The sequence below is a fragment of the Coffea eugenioides genome, chromosome 7, assembly GCF_003713205.1.
Source record: "Coffea eugenioides isolate CCC68of chromosome 7, Ceug_1.0, whole genome shotgun sequence".
NCBI classification, from domain to species: domain Eukaryota; kingdom Viridiplantae; phylum Streptophyta; class Magnoliopsida; order Gentianales; family Rubiaceae; genus Coffea; species Coffea eugenioides.
The window spans coordinates 24930912-24948543 of record NC_040041.1 but is presented as its reverse complement, the minus strand read 5'-3'; the positions used below and the strand labels follow the sequence as shown (position 1 = coordinate 24948543).

General features: G+C 39.2%; 1 protein-coding gene across 4 annotated transcripts; it reads right to left on the bottom strand.

Annotated features, from left to right (window-relative positions):
- Positions 1-3244: 3244 nt before the first annotated feature.
- LOC113777626 (peptide methionine sulfoxide reductase A5-like) lies at positions 3245-17489 on the bottom strand. 4 transcript variants are annotated; one of them, XM_027322777.1, is made up of 5 exons: positions 17168-17489; positions 15827-15916; positions 14911-15576; positions 4128-4321; positions 3245-4058 (listed from the first exon to the last, which is right to left on the bottom strand). In XM_027322777.1, the coding sequence occupies exons 3-5, from the start codon at positions 15196-15198 to the stop codon at positions 4046-4048; spliced, it is 495 nt and encodes a 164-aa protein (XP_027178578.1). In that variant the 5' UTR covers positions 15199-15576; positions 15827-15916; positions 17168-17489; the 3' UTR covers positions 3245-4045. The 4 variants fall into 4 exon arrangements, with proteins under 4 accessions (XP_027178578.1, XP_027178579.1, XP_027178577.1 ...); XM_027322778.1 differs by having other exon boundaries at positions 14911-15304; XM_027322776.1 differs by having other exon boundaries at positions 14911-15916.
- Between the last annotated feature and the right edge of the window lie 143 nt (positions 17490-17632).

Here is a 17632-nt window from a genome sequence, read left to right as displayed (position 1 = left end):
GGAGCAGAGGATCTGGGGTGCAATGAGGGATTTGTTCAGATGAACCACCTCGTTCCCGTAGATCTTGCTTGTTCCGATATACCTTTTTGGATCTATTCCCCCAATTTCAAAGAAAATATGCGTTGGTAAACTAAATAACATAGGTATAGAAAACATACTTATAGAAAATAAAAAAGGTCTACGAAGGGGGTTACTTTGGTGTCCTATTCCGACAAGGGAGGTGTTCGCATTCTATAAATGCGATCTGTGCTAGGTTCGCATTTCTCATATGCGAGTCTTACAGTTTATGCTCTTTACCATTTCTTTCATTTTTGATGCCCAACAATTTAACTATGGCTTGAATCTGATATATATAGCATCATTTTCATATCGACAATTAGCAAGTAATGGTTATAGTCAGTCCATTAAAAAGAAAATAAACAAAAAAAGTTTTGCTGCTACCAAGCCATATTTTTAATTACTTTTCCTGAGTAAAAGCAAAATGTATGAGCACAAAACCTGAACTCGCATTTCACAAATGCGAAAATCACATTTATGGAACCAACTTCACAAATCACCCCCTTTGTAGAATAATTTTTTTTTTTTCATCACAATTTAAGAATTTTCTCCAGAGTTTGCAGGAAAGTGTGATGGATCCTAAAGCTAGCATGGATAGCATGAGGGTGCCAGTACTTCCAAGTACAGATGCCCCTAGTAGCAGTAAAAGTAGAAATTATACTAGAAGCTACTCAGATACCGTAGACTATGATAAAACACATAGCAGTCAAATGTGTAGACATTGTAATAGCATGATAGCCCACCAACTAGGCAGATCCTCTGCTCCATTTCTGTAAAAAAAACTGGGCAACTTCATGAAGCCTATCAGACCATATGCTTAAGGAAAACTTTAACTAAGTCCAAACCTATAAACCAATTAAGCAATACTGTAATCACCACATGCGACAACTAATATCTTTGAGGCAGGGTGTTTTAGACTAAATACTAAGAAAGCCAGGACAAAGTTTCTTTGCAGCTTCGGCATGGCTTCTTAAAGATTTTATTTTTTTGGTAGGCTAGCTAGCTACTTAGAACTTGGCATTAACTAGCTATGGTTCTTAGATTGCTGCTTTTCCTTTTTTTTCTCTTTCATGTTTCTGGAATGCAATATTGATTGCTGTTTTTCCTTTTTTTCTCTTTCATGTTTCTGCAATACAATATTGATCCACGTTAATCCCATGTTGCCTCCACATGAAAGCAATAGCTAACTGCTAACCTCCAGCAAAATTAATCAAAATAAAAGAAAAAGTATGTGGATGCAACCGCATTGTTTTTCTTTTTTTCGTAAAAGACTGACCTCGCATTTGTGAAATGCGAAGTATCAGAACTCGCATTTCACAAATGCGAAGATCACAAGTCTCAAAAATTACCCCCTTTGTAGAATAACTTTTTTTTTTCATCACACTTTAAGAATTTTCTCCATAAATGTTAGCTTTAGTAAATGGTGCTTAATATAAACTTCGTATACAGGGTTTAAAAATTTGGAAGGATAAGAGTGCTTAAATTCAAGTATAATTGTTTGAGTAGTTGTTGTCATTATGGACTTAGATTTTTTTTTTCCAACATTTGATTTGTCCAAAACATTGTTACACCATTAAGGATAACTTAATAACAACTTGGCATAAGAAGATTAAGTAATTAACATGCTTCAATTGCAAAAATGAAAAATGAAAAGGATAGACAAAGAATTAATGGATAAATTCGAAAGTGTGTAAATAAATTGTTTTTATTTTAATTTTTTGTAAGTGCATAAACAAATTCTTACTCCATTTATTTTTCAAAGTACAGACAGCAACAGGGGAAAAAATTCAAAGGATAGCATGATCTTAAAAGTTATATCAGATTTACTTGCTAGATCTTTAATTGCTAGATCAAAAAAAATTTATTATATGAGGATATTCAAGCACTCCTGCGCATTGTGTGCACGTAAAAAGATTCCTGTCTTTTATGAATTTTCATAGCATGATTCATCTTTAAGGTATCTGACATGCTATCTTCTTTATTGTCTACATTTATCATTACACCAACCGAAACTTAGGACAGCCCATTCTTGTAATCAACCACAAGAAGAAACTTAGCTCCGATAACAAGCAATGTACAATGTCACAAATAAATTGCCAACCGAAACAACAACAATGTCCAATAAATTACCAAATCATAAAAGCCACTTCAATTCGTAAAAACAAAAAATCCCAGAAAAAAATTAAAACTCAGAAAAAAAAAATCTTACCTCTTATGCTGTTTCTGGTGAAAGGAATGGCAAATGGAGAAAGACGGATGCCGGACTTAAATGGAGCTAGCTACCAGAGATGGGTTCCCAAAGGGGAAGCTCTGCAATGGCAGAGAGCTTCCGATGACAGCTTCGGACGGGAAGAAATGCCGCCTTTCTGGTTTCGCCTGAGGAGAAACGCCGTAACTCTACAACATTGCAGAGCTTCCGAGGAGAAGGCCGACAGATTCCGACGACAAAGCTGTGGCTCTGCTTTCCGATGACAAAGCTCAGACCAAGATAATTTTGAGAGTGAAAGGCTGCATGGAAAGAGTACAGGTAGCCACGACGGAAGAGAAATGCGAAATTGGGAAGTCTGATTGATTTCAAATTGAGTACCTCGCATTTATGAAATGCGAGGTCCCTAATCTCGCATTCTCCTAATGCGAGCTGAGTAAGCTCGCATTTGGAGAATGCGATCTTCTTTTTCTTTTTTCGTGAAAAGACTTACCTCGCATTTCACAAATGCGAGGTACCTGAACTCGCATTTCACAAATGCGAAAATCACAAGTCAGGAACCAACTCCACAAATTACCCCCTTTGTAGAATAACTTTTTTTTTTCATCACAATTTAAGAATTTTCTCAAACTTCTGCACATATCGATTATTTAGCAAAAATTGCATTTCAAACCATATAATTTTTTCCTCTTTGTGAAGTCTTATGTTATCCAATTTTGAATCCTATTTCTGGCCAACATGTATAGAATCAGTTAGGGAGATCTATTACTTGATAACTGTAGTAACTAGCACTGAATCTATCTTCAATACTTCATACTTGCGCTTCGTAAGCTTTTTCCCTGATTATTGCAGCCTACTTAGTGTAAACAATCTCACACCTCAGTTGCCAATGGAACTCAATAACCTGAAAAATTTGACAGAACTGAATGTTTAACTTGAATGCCTATACAGTAAAATACATGTTCACGTGTTCCGATGAAACATTGTTAACGTTTTCATCTTCCTTAATGTAAACTCTTCTTGGCTTCTGGACAGTGCAGTAGGCTAAGCAGTAAGAACTTCGCCAGAAACTAGCCTGTTTTTTCAAGATGGAAAAATCTACAAAATTTGTAGGCCTGTATCTCAAAATATCTACAAAAATTGTAAGCCTGTTTTTTCAGGTCAGCATACTCTATCCACTCCTTGTGCCAACTGAGATGAGAGAGAGGAGGGGTGATTCTTTACCATTTTTTATAGGTTTTTGGAGTGCCATTGAAGTAAACGGAGTGGGACAATGGTTCCCCAAATGCATGGAGATCCTCATATAGCAGACGAGTATCAAGGCCATACAAGTGCCAGTCATCGGATACAACCAAGAACCCCATGTCGTGTATCTTTCGAGCCAATGATTCAGGATCAAAATAAGTGATATAATGCCTCTCAGTCGGATCAGGAATTATATATACTTTTGCATTCACTAATCCTGATTTCTTGAATCTGCTCAAGAACCACATATGCTCATGAGACCAAACTTCTATTTTGTATATCTGTCCAGTAGCAATGTTGTTAAAGCCCGACAGTAGAGCAAATTGCCTGTTGTACGAGACCTCGTGTGGCTTCACAACAAAAATATTCCTTTCCTTTTTCCTACGCAGTGCCTCTTTGTAGGATGTTTGGTGGCTGTAGAAGTCCTTGTTGATTCTCCCGAACCTCCTCCCCATAATCTTTCTCCGAATAGATGAGAGTTTTTGTGCATCTGAACTTCCTATCTACATCCGAATGGTCAGATACCTCTTTATCCTATTAAACAGAGAGCCTAAAAAAAATAACTTTTAGAAACACGCGTATAACTGTCACAAATATACAAATTGAAAACAGATTCTACCTCTTATTCCCTGCTTCCATAACATATTGGGCTGGTTGAGCCAACATCATATGCCAGCAATGTTTTCGAAGGAAAAGATTATCTTTTCTACCCTTCGTCATCTGCTTCATCAGCTGCAACATTTCAGCCTTGGACCAAACAAAATGAGGTGTGAGGTCAGCCAAGTCTTTGTTAGGAATCCGAAGACCATCCATCTGCTTCAAAAAGAAATCATCAGCTATATATTGTGCTAGGACTAATATTTGAAGTTGACAACATAGTACAACTGTTTTGCATTAATCACACGCACAATGCAAAACATAACATAGACACGTCTGTACCTACTTTCTTGAAAAATAAAAAGGAAACCAAAAAATTATGAGATCCAATATGCTTCCTTAAATGGTGCCCTAAAATTAAATCACCCATAGATTAGGACCACAAGAAGCAGAGAACCTGAAATATCCACGTACTAATCTATCATCGACTAGTGTAGTACTACTTCAAGAATGGTGACTGAAAAATCACCAATTTAGAACAATAGCACCTCACAAAAAGTAAGAAACCAAGGGATTCCAAAAGAAACTTGGAAAGACTCTGTATATCCTATATTCTAAGGTTGTAGGATGCTCTAAATATTGATCTATAACCTAGGACTAAAATCTTCTTTCACATACATTCATATCCTATACTTTCAGAGATTTTTCATTTTCCAAATTCATGATACCATTCAAATCATATAGGCAGATTCACATTCTGAAATTTGAAATAAAATAACAGATCCCAGAAAATACCAACTAAAAAAAATTAACAATCTAGAGCAAGCTTCAAGGGACACCAACTAAATATGCTCCAAAATTGAGCTCACAAAGTTAAATTTCAATTAGCACGGGAAATTCCCTACTAACAAACGAGTATCAGGGGTCATTGAATTAAAACGCATAATTGAAAAGCATGACAATTACAAGAACACTTACATGAATAAACTTATGCTTTATTAAGTAGAGGTAATAGAGAATCTTGAGAAATGAACTTGTTGCAAAGCGGCACGCACATCAAAAGTTGTAGACATTTTAAGGAAAAATAAAAACACATAATTTATCGTGAAAAAGAAGATATCATTCATCAAAGCTGACTGAAGGAGGACCCTCAAGTTAAAAACAAGATCACGCAATGAAACCAGTGAATGCTCACCGGAACAAGGAAAGTAAACTATAATTCATAAGAGAAAAATTTAAGAGGAAATAAGAGAAACTAAAAATTCCAAGCTTATTTCTTCTTTCTCTAAGCTATAAAATGTTACTCCTGACTGGACAATGATTTGCATAAAAAAGTTATTAATCTGCAGCTAGTTACAATTTACAATCTTAATATCCTATAACAGAAAAAAGGTCAATTTGAACCACTCATGTCTGGTATGCTTCTAGGCATGTATTACCTGAATTGTGAATTATATATCCATCTATACCTACACCACTTCTTTTAACTGATATTATAGACTAAACCACTCGCTGAAAGATCAGAACAAGAATAAACTTGCAGTTGCAGCAACAGATAAAGTTTACTAGTTGAGGAGTAACTACCGACAACTGCATCCTACATATGGCCTTAGTCTCGAACCTATCATTGAAAATTAACAAGTAAATCTGATAGTTTCAGTGCAGAAAGTTCCATATCACGTTTCTCTAGTAACTTAGTGATTATGTGGTGACAGAACAAAAAGGACTTTCCAAGGAATCTGAGCTAAGGGTCCTCATAGTGGCTCATTATCAAAGAGAAAACAGATAGGCAATCCATGTTCTCCTACAGAAAAGATATCAACAGCAGCCTAAACCAAAAAGCTGCTTAGTTCCCTTGAATAAGCATCTAATTACACAAGCAGCAGCCTCTCAGATTCACACTAGCTGTATAAGATGTGGAGAAAAATTTAATCAACGATACTTGTGATAGGAGAGTATTTGGATGCTACCAATGAAATGGCTTGATATCAAGGAGAAGTAGAAATGAGATCCATGTTGTGCTACAGCACAAATATTGGATTCAAGAAGCAAATACAGGCTAAACTAAAAAGGCCACTTTGCTCTTTAACATTCACACTAGCTGGTACTGTGTATGGAGAAAGACTTAATCAACAAGACTTGTGGTTGCAATGTATCCTGATGCCACAAACCAAATACAATTAGTTTTAGATAACTAATTTTTGTACAAGGGTATGTTTGAAACGAAGAATACATGATCATGTTTAATTGTGAACAAAAAAATGAACCAATGTCAAAGAAAACACAAGGAATGGATCTTTTTCCTTTATGTTTCCAATTATATACATCGAACAAGATATGATTCTGCATCACAAAGATTCAGGCAAGATGTATCTATCAACTTCAATCTCACAACTAAAACAACAAAAAGTAGTGCCAACAGGGAATAACAAATCCCAAGAGCTTCTTGTCTTTGGGCAACTTTGCTGGATGTAGCTTATTTTAAACTTAACTAATAAAACAAAATGATCTTTAATTCTAAACGACACAGTATAAAAATACAAAGAAGAATTTAAACATGAATCAATCCTCCTCTAAGCTTATTAATCCTAAATTGTGATTCTGCAACATGATAATTCAAAACCCATTTACTAAAATCTCAAAAGCCAAACAATAACATTGCTCATGCTCAGAAAGAAAAATATCAATTAGCCGGTCCTCTTAAAAATATCGGATTACCTAAAACAGAAAGCAGATGCCTTCAATTAATGATATAGTAACGGAACCATCTAAGGGAACTTAAATCAGTCAATCTTCTTCAAACCTCATAAATCAACCCATAAACTATCTATGATTCTGCATCTATTCTATTCCATACTTACTACCTAAAATCAGTAAACTTTTTAACAATAACTTCTTCTTCTACATGACAGACCAAAACTGTCCTAAGACATTGCATAACAATATTTTTAAAAAATTTCTGATAGAAGAGTTGTATCTAAGAGCATCCCAATTTAATCACTAATCAAACCCAACCACAAGTTTTCACATGAAAAGCAAATAGCTTTGCATTTCTGGAACCACTATCAATTCTGGAATTGTGAAACAAAATGACTATAACCCGACAGACATAAAGAAGATGACAAAAATTATAAGTATCTTCATGAGAAAAACTCAAAAGCGCTCTCAAATTTAGACCAAAAGAAAATCAATCAATTTGAAAGAATCCACAGAACTGCGACAACGTGTCCATTTTCAATATTATGACTGGTTAGTCCCCAGATGTCAGATTTCAAATCATTTGGGACAAATAAACTAGTCAAGAATCCACACACAAATGTCAAATACAAAATTAATGGACCACAGAAAGCACAATAGTCAACACCTTTAACCTTATATATTGATAGACATTAGTTAACGAAAATTAAAAGAACACGTCTTCACAAAAAACTACAGACAAATACCAAAAAGGCGTGTAGTTAGTAATATACTAAAAACTGATCTTAAATTAATAAAGTGGATGGATGTAATAGAAGTAATGTGTGCACGGATCTCAGTCCACGTAATGACCTAGTCCGAGTTTCATTGGGCCTAGTCACACGTGCACGGCCAAACTATTCAAAGAATCCCTCCAAACTCTTGTTCGCGTTGTCCAAGACCAACATGGAGCCCATAGAGATATTGAAGGCTTGGAAAGAGACAATCCAACTATCTACACCTTGATCCAAACCCAAGAAGAATCAAATGGGCCTCCAAGAGAGTCGGCCGAGTAGGGCCTTAGTCCTTAGTACTTGTTAGATTGGATTAATTTGTCTTAGTAGGTCATCGGGCCGCCCCATCTTGTCCACCAAGATGGTCGAACCCCTCTCCTTATTTCTCCAGGGTTTTTGGTAAACCTTAGCCTATAAATAGGCTTGCTTTGTAAGGTTTCAAACACAAGTTTTATGAATAAAATTCTTAGTATTTTCGATTTTCTTCTTAAGAGGGAATTCGAGCCTTTAACTTGCTTTGGCAAGGGTTCTTGAGCAATCTTGCGTCTTGTCCTGGATTGTTCAACCGACCTATCCACTGGAGTAGTCACCTTCGTTGGAGTCGTCGTTCTACCGCCTTTAATCAAATCGTGCCGTCCGTTTGATTCTAGATTCCGCAACCCAAGCGTTAGACAACCTCGCTAAATCCTTGGGCAACGTGCTACGTGTCTCGAACGAGTTGATCGAGGAACGTATCAATTGGCTTCAGAGCTTTGGTGGAGGTATCTTCCGTTATATCCGTAGTTTTGTCTTAGTTTTCCTTGTTTCCGCTGCCTTGTTTTACCAAAAAAAAAAAAAAAATATTCTGTTCATATAGTTGTATCCTTGTTGCGCCGTTTTTCATTAGAAAAAAAAAAAAAAAAAACCAAATCTGTCCGCACTTTTCTTTCGTTGTCGTGTGAGTCGTTTGGGTAGAAAGCTGTCCGAGTTTGTTACTTCGTGTAGCAAAATTCTGTCCGCATTGTTAACTTGTCGCAAGTCTTCAAATTTCTGTCCGTTAGTTGCTTCTTCCATTGTCGTATCCAGTTGTTGTTGTTGCTTGCATTGAGTCATACCCGAACCTGTCCAGCTTTGCATCGCTTACCAAGAGGAAGAAAAAAATTCTACCGTTACACTTGTTTGTTGCATCAAAATTCTGGGCATATTCGTATTGCTTGTTGTGTCAAATCTGACCGTATCTTCTGTCTCTTGTGGCATCACAATTCTGTCCAAGTCGTGCATAGTAGTCACCCCAATCGAACGTGGTCATCAAAGAACAAAAGAAAGTACTAAGGGTTGCGGCTAGGGTTTCTATCGCACTAGGGTTTCGTTTGTGCGCAAGAGTTCTTGCTTCTAAATCTGTCCAAGCTTTGTTGGTGTCATCCAAGTGGTTTAGTTAATTTCCTAATTTGATTTTGGCTAATATAGTTGGGGTTTGGAAGATCTTGAAGAAAACCTACAAGAGCCTAGGGTTCTTGAGTTTTTTGGAATTAGTCTTGAACTTCTTGAAATTTGCGTGGGGTTCTTGGGAGAATTGGAGAAGCACATTAGAGGGCTGACCAAGTTGCTGGAATTTTATTCATTTGGCCAAGTTGTTGAGTTGTTCTTTCAGTCAAAAAAAAAAAAAAAGAAACGGAAAAGAAAAGAAAGAAACCCATTCGGCTAGGGCAAGGAGGCCGAGCAAGGAAAGAAAAGGAAGAACGTGGTTCTTTATTACCAAGTCAGATTTGCTACATCTTTCTTCTACTCAAAACAGAAATTTAAAACCCAAGAAAAAAGTGCTCAAAAGTTTTGGCCTACCTCTTCTTGAGGTTCTTGATCTTGAGTCTTGGAAACTTGAACCACACTTCGAACAACTTGATCACCTTGAGCCTTGAACACTTGCACCTCCCTTCGAATAAAAAGTTGCTTATACGTTCTTGCATCCATACGGGGCTTTCTTGGTTTAGGAATAAACTTCTTGGGAGCTTCTTGAGCAGGCCTTTGGGGGGAATTCTTGAGTGACATTGCTCACATCCCCTTGAGACGCCATAGTCTTGGACCAAAGGACGGAACTGATTGGGTGATGTGTAAGGGAGGAGAAACCGAATTATATTGCTTCTTGAAAGTGAGAGCCGAATCTGATTTTATTGGTGTGTGAGGGTGCGGCTGCCTTGGGGAAAGAGGGATTAATAAGTAACGCCTAGGGTTTGCAAGTGGAATCCATCTTGGATTGGGATTTGGGAACTTTCCAAAGGTTGTTCAATAAAGGAAAAGGTTTTCTAAGTAGTTTCCAAACCTAACTTGTTTTCCAAATCAATTTAGTAAGTACAACACTTGGATAACTCTTTGTTCCACTTGGACACTCTCCTATAATAACTCCTTGGTTTTAGGAAACCCTTCCTACTTTCACTCCTACACTTTAGGGAACCACTCCTACATTTTAGGAAACTAGGGTTCTCTTCTTCCTTTTGTTCACATTTGGCATTTCCCCTTGCTGTCCGCCACCATAATCCGTCCCAAACTACCCATTTCTACGCCACTTTTTCCCTCCATCTCGTGTCTTAATTCGTGGTTACTCTTGTGGATACGTTGGTGACAACTCGTTGGACTTGAGCAACATTTCTCAACTACCCAATCCAACAGGTAAAGGTACTTGGTAAGTCTAATAGAGTGTTTTGAGTGCTATACCCGAGCGTGAGTGATACACTAAGGGAGTGAAGTGAGGATATAATTGCACTATTTTTTCTTGTTACTAACCTTTTGCAGGGCATCAAGAGAGACATGGAGCAACAACAACCACCCACTACTGACTATTCATTGATGTTCACCGCCATGAAGCATGAACTCAAGCGCATTAGTGAGCAACAAATGGAGGAGTTGCACACCCGGTTTGATGAACTCTCCAAGAGTCTCACGCGAGGCTCTCGTTCTAGATCACACAACCGGAGTAGCCATGGCACCAAAGGGGCACATAGCGAGGACTACTCCGCTAGTGAGGATGAGAATCGACCCGAGAAGCCTAGAAGGGACACGTCTACGAACGCACTAAAAGGACTTAAGATTCAAGTACCCGCGTTCAAAGGCAAGAGTGATCCGGAAGCTTACTTGGAATGGGAAGGCCGCATCGAGATGGTCTTCGACTTTTACGATTATAGTGAGGAACAAAAGGTGAAAGTTGCCATCGTTGAGTTCACCGACTACGCCTTAGTCTGGTAGGACCAAGTGAGGATCCAAAGGAGGAGAATGGGAGAACCACGAGTCCGGACTTGGCACGAACTCAAGGCCTTGATGCGTAAGAGATTCGTTCCAAGATATTACAACCGCGATCTCCATGCCAAACTTCAAACCCTCACTCAAGGTAACATGAGTGTGGAGGATTACTACAAGGAGATCGAGATGGACATGATGATGGCGAACCTTCAAGAAGATAATGAAGCGCCCATGGTTAGGTTTCTTAGAGGTCTCAACCCTGACCTTCAAGAAGCCTTGGAGCTCCAACATTATTTGGACATGTACGACCTTCTTGAACTCGCTATTAAGGCTGAAAGGGGAAAGAAATTAAGACGAGGAGCACGTACTTTCCAATCTTCCAACTCGTCTTCATGGAGGGGCAACCAACCACGAAGAACGACCCACGAATCTGGGAATTCGGCCACACCGACTTCTTCTAGCCGAGCTCAAGGTAATGCTCCTAACCGAAATTTCTATTCTACCCCTAACAAGGTTGCTGATGCATCCAGGTCCACCTCGAAGGCACCACATGAGACTCCTAAGACTAAGAGTAGGGACATTAAGTGCTTCAAGTGCCAAGGGTTTGGACATATACAATCCCAATATCCAAACCAACGAGTCATGTTAATCACTCACAACGGTGAAATCGTGTCTGATGACGACGATTGTGAGGAAGTACCCGAGTTGCACACCAGTAATTGCATAGAGGGTGACCCGGGTGATGAGGAATGCTCTCCTACACATGGAGAAATAGGCTGCTTGGTGGCACGACGAGTGCTAACCGCCCGAATTAAGGAGGATGAGCAACTACAACGGGAGAACTTATTTTACACCCGTTGTAAAGTAAGTGATAAGATCTGCAGTCTCATTATTGACGGTGGGAGTTGCACGAATGTGGCGAGCTTGCTTATGGTTGAGAGTCTAGGCCTTCCTACCACTAGACATCCACACCCGTACCGCCTGCAATGGCTAAGTGACGAAGGTGAGGTATGAGTCTACAAACAGGTACGTATTCCTTTCTCTATTGGCAATTACGTAGATGAGGTTGTGTGTGATGTTGTGCCTATGCATGCGACACATGTCATCCTAGGGAGACCTTGGCAATTTGACAAATCCGTCACGTTTGATGGTCGAGCAAACAAATACACTCTCTTGCACAATGGCAAACGCCTGGCCCTCACACCACTCACACATGTCCAAGTGTATGAGGACTAACTTAAGTTACAAAGAGAGTGTGAACAAAACCGCCAAAAGAAGAAACAAAGGGCGGCCGACCCTGGCAAATGCTCCACTTCTACAAGTGATCATTCGACCAAGGGTCAAGTGAGTACACCTGGTGACACGCATGATCATTCACCAGGTAAACCACCCACTAGGAAGCAAAACATGATCATTAAGGCTAAAAATGTTAGAAAAGTTATAAATTCTGATCAGCCTATTCTTCTCATGATTTACAAGCATGTGCTCTTAGATGTTGCTAAACTCGATAAGGCATTACCTTCGAGTATGGTTGCTCTTTTGCAGGAATTCGAGGATGTATTCCCTGATGAGATCCCTGATGGCCTACCACCCATTCGAGGGATTGAGTATCAGATAGACCTGATTCCTGGAGCACCCTTACCCAACAAACCGGCTTACTGTATGGGTCCTGAGGAGACCAAGGAGTTTCAGAGGCAAGTTGATGGCCTCTTAGGTAAGGGTTGGGTAAAAAAGAGTTTAAGTCCTTGTGTTGTGCCTGTGATACTTGTCCCCAAAAAGGATGGTACTTGGCGCATGTGCACTGAGTGTAGGGCTGTAAATGCTATCACTGTCAAATATCGTCATCCCATTCCTAGACTTGATGATATGCTTGATGAATTCGATGGTGCCATCATTTTCACCAAAATTGATTTAAGGAGTGGCTACCATCAAATTAGGATGAAAGAAGACGATTAGTGGAAAACGGCCTTCAAAACCAAACACGGTCTCTATGAGTGGCTAGTCATGCCTTTTGGATTGACTAATACCCCTAGCACCTTCATGCGACTAATGAACCATGTTTTGAGAAATTTTATTGGCAAATTTGTCATTGTTTACTTTGATGACATTCTTATATACAGCCGCAGTGAACATGAGCATTTGGAGCATGTGAGACTAGTTCTTGAGACATTTCGACAGGCGCGTCTATACGCTAACCTTAAGAAGTGCACCTTTTGTACTAATGAGTTTGTGTTTTTGAGCTATGTGGTAAGTTCGCAGGGTATCAAAGTGAACGAGTCCAAAATTGAGGCCATCCAACAATGGCCAACTCCTACATCCGTTCCTAAGGTGCGTAGCTTTCTTGGGTTGGCAGGCTTCTATCGGCGTTTTGTCAAAGACTTTAGCACCATCGCCGCCCCATTGACCGCCGTGACCAAGAAAAATGACAAATTCCATTGGGGAGGATCCCAAAAACAAGCATTTCTTACCCTCAAAAGTAAACTCACACACGCACCTGTTTTAGCATTACCCAATTTCAACAAAACTTTTGACATCGAATGTGATGCTTCTGGTGTAGGGATTGGCACCGTCCTCATGCAAGACAAAAGGCCATGTGCCTTCTTTAACGAGAAACTGGGAGGAGTTGCCTTAAACTATCCCACGTACGACAAGGAGTTGTATGCACTGGTAAGGGCCTTGGAGACCTAGCAACACTATCTTCGCCCTCGGGAGTTCGTGATACACACCGATCATGAATCATTGAAGTATCTCAAAGGGCAACCTAAATTAAGTAAGAGGCACGCCAAATGGGTAAGTTTCGTTGACACCTTCTCCTATGTCATTAAGTACAAGACTGACAAGACAAATGTGGTAGCCGATGCATTATCACGTAGACATTGTTTGCTTGTCTTTCTTGATGCTAAGTTGTTAGGCTTCTAAATGATTAAGGAACTCTACACACATGATCATAACTTCGGTGATATATATGTTGCATGTGTTAAGAACCCGCATGGAAAATACTTTTTGCATGACGGATTTCTATTCTATGTGGATAAGCTGTGTGTGCCTAATTCTTCCGTTCGTGATCTTTTGGTTAGGGAGGCACATAGTGGTGGTCTCATGGGCCACTTTGGCATTGTTAAGACCCTAGCCATGCTACAAGAGCACTTTTACTGGCCTCATATGCATAGAGATGTTGAATGCATGGTTGATAGATGTGTCACTTGTCATAAGGCGAAATCTAAAACAAATTCATACGGCCTGTATACTCCATTACCTATCCCTCATTATCCTTGGGTAGACTTGTCTATGGACATTGTCTTCGGAGTGCCTAGATCACCAAGGGATAATGATTCCATCTTCGTCGTGGTTGATCGATTCTCTAAGATGGCTCATTTTATCCCTTGCCACAAAACTGACGATGCATCTCATATTGCTACTTTGTTCTTCAAAGAAATTGTCCGTCTACATGGCATGCCTAAAACCATTGTTAGTGATAGAGATGTAAAGTTCTTGAATTATTTTTGGAAGACTTTGTGGGCTAAACTGGGCACTAGATTGTTATTTTCCACCACCAGTCATCCACAAAGCGATGGACAAACTGAAGTTGCCAATCGCACACTTGGTACTCTACTTCGAGCCTTGATTAAAAAGAATCTTAAATCTTGGGAAGAGTGTTTGCCCTACGTAGAATTTGCCTACAATCGCACCGTTCATAGTGCTACACACTACTCACCTTTTGAGATTGTTTATGGCCTTAACCCCTTGACCCCTCTTGATTTGGTACCCTTACCTTCCTCTGAGCACACAAGCTTAGATGGGAAAAAAAATTTGTCGGAAACGATAGTTCATAGGAACAATCAATATTCACCATTTTCCTCTCCTAACTAATTTTGTTAATCATTTAAAAAAAAAAACACATCCCCAGTACTTATCTCCAATCACTCAACATTAGAGCCTTCTCAGGCTCAACAACCGAGTATGAGAATTAGCAATAAACAACTAAAAACAAAATCTTGATAAGTCCTCAAATTTCAAATTAGATCTAATTGTCCAACCTTTTACCAATTAGCAAAACCAAAAGACTTAAACCGGTAATAAAATGCAAATCAATAGGCTGAAGAAAGAAGGAACGTAGGAGGTGACCTGAACAGATTCAGCGTGATCACCTAAGCTCCGATACTCGGGATTGGTTTTGGATCCACCGGCATAGCCGACAGTCGTACGCACTACCCCATCCAAGCAGCCAAACACCGCCTCCGATCTCCAGAAGCTTCCTAGAGCAAAAACCGCTGTTTGCAGCTGTTGTTGATTGGCTGTGTCTGTAATTGAACCCTCCGATAACTGGGCGGAGAATCTGATGCCCACACATAGATCTGCTGCCAATACAATGATTATGGGTAAATAGCATGTAAGGCGCGTGGCCTCCTTCATTGGGCTGGGAGTTGAATCGTCGACGGCCAGGATAATCCGGTCGGGTCGCTGGAATTCTTTATAATGTTCGACGAAGTCGAGTCCGGTTTCTCCAAAATTCGGCTGGCTGTGATCGGGTCAATCCGATTCGATCCACAAGTCCATTATAAATATATTATCTCATTTTTCAATTTGTTGTGATTTCTCCAGTTAATGCACGAATTAATAATTCATGGTTTTCCAGTGGTATTTTTTTTTCCTTTCTCTTTTTTATGTTCAAGAGAAAATTACTAGTTACTTCACCCACCCAAAAAGTTGGGGAGAATGATATCTGCTTTCTGTCAAAAAGGATTTCTTAGGCTCCAGTTACGAATCACGACAGAAAGCCTATGCAAAACCCTAAACCCAAAGTCCAGCAGAAAGCTACCAAAAATTAATTAGCAGTAACTATATACCAGTAGATCCAGCACAAAGTTTCGAAAAAAAATTTTAAAAAATCGTAAACAAACGTAAAAATAGAAATGCACAATAAATTCTAAGAATTATAGCAAAAAAAAAAAGATGCATACAAGAGATTGAAATTTGTGAGATTAAAAGTAAATAAATAAATAAAAGGCGAGAAGAGAGAGATAAAATGAAGTAACCTTACCGGATAAAGAGGTAGAGAAATATATCCTCGTCGTTGGCTGCCGCCGGAAGATGCTGCGTTGCGGTTCAGCTTGGAGAACTGTGTCTTCACCTAGCGGCGAGGACAGGGAAAGTTAATAATGTGGCCGCGTACAAGTGAGATCCGCTATATCAAGTTCCGGACCTCTATTTACGATTTGACCCACCCATGCTTCCTAATCCTAATGTTTTCCTAACTTTTGACTGCCTGGGGCCTTGGGCCTTGGACTTTTACTTGGTTAGAGACCATTACTAATTACTAGTTACTACTTAAGCATGGGTGGACTAGTTACTAGTTACTACTAATTACTAGTAACTAGTTACTAGTTACTACTTTTAACTGCCTGGGGCCTTGGGCCTTGGACTTTTAAACAATTTTTCAACTAGCCCGTTACACTGCCCAAATGCTTTTATTTTTATTCCTTTTTTTTTTGGTGGGAAGTAGGGGTGCGCATCGAAATCGAAAGCGATAATTCGGAAGTTTGAAATAAAAAATTTTTGAAATTTTGGCTTCAGTTTTCCCGACCAAATTCGATTTCAAAATGGCTAATTCCAATTTCGAATTCGATACCGAATTGAATTCGGAATACGGTGGATTCCGAATTCCCCGAATTCTTTTTTTTTCCCGCCTCTATTTAAGAGGAGATTTGAAAGCCGTTCCTCCTCCAACCAAAACAGGTTGTTAACCAGAATCATTAACACCAATTTAATCCACGAACATGTCATGAACACATCTAATCATTATCTTCTATCTATTAAAGTTCAACCCTGCTGAGTGCTGAGCTTCAGAGATCTCAGAAAGAGCACAAACAAATGCCGATTGTAACTGAAAGTCATAGAACACCTTCAGCACATTCACATATTCCACGACTAATCAACTTAAAAATAGGCAAACACCCTAATTTACATTGTCATATATAAATTTAGAAACGGGCAAACTGTCTTTTGACAAATTTAATGTTCGCAGCCAGAAGCATGAACAGAAAACACATACAGTGCACAAAAATGTACAATGGCATCTGCCTGCTGGATGGTTTTCAAGATGTGCTTGGAAAACACATAAGTGAAAAACAAAAGTTCAACACCTCTGTTGCACCTCTGTTGCTCCGTGTATGTCAGGGAGAAAAAGAAACAAAGAAATTAAAAAGGTCAAATAATACAATTTGTTAATTAACACTCAAAACCATTTTTTGTGCGTATTAGTACCCAAAGAACGCATTTAACTAAGAAAAAATAAGGATTGAGCATGCCATTGAAATTATTGATGAAAAATCACTGGCGTAAGAAACATAGCTGAAAAAGGTGAGTAAAAGCACTGGCGTACCTCAAATTGTCCGACAGTCTTGAATATGAAAGCTGATGGTGTCTGTCTCTGTCGGACTTGAAGAACTGGTGTTCAATTTCAGGTGTGATGCAAATCACGAGTGAAATCTCTGAGATGAAAGAGGCGATGGAAGCGGTGAGTAGGGGTGTCGGTGAGAGAGTAAACAGAGTCGGTGAAAGAGAGTGAGAGAGAGTAAGCTTCGTCGGTGACTCGGTGAGTCAAGCGGTGACGAAGACAGTGACGAAGAGGCGATGAAGGAAGAGGCGGCGCGGCGGAAGCTCAAGGTGAGTTAAGAGAAATTAGGTTTTTGCAGATAGGGAAGCTCAATTTGTCGAAACTCGGAAGCTCGTTTTCAATTAGTAAACTTATTATGTTAAAAATTATATTATATTATAATTATATTTAAATATTATTATTAGAAATCGAATTCGAATTTCCTAATTCAAATATCCCAATTCGAAATCG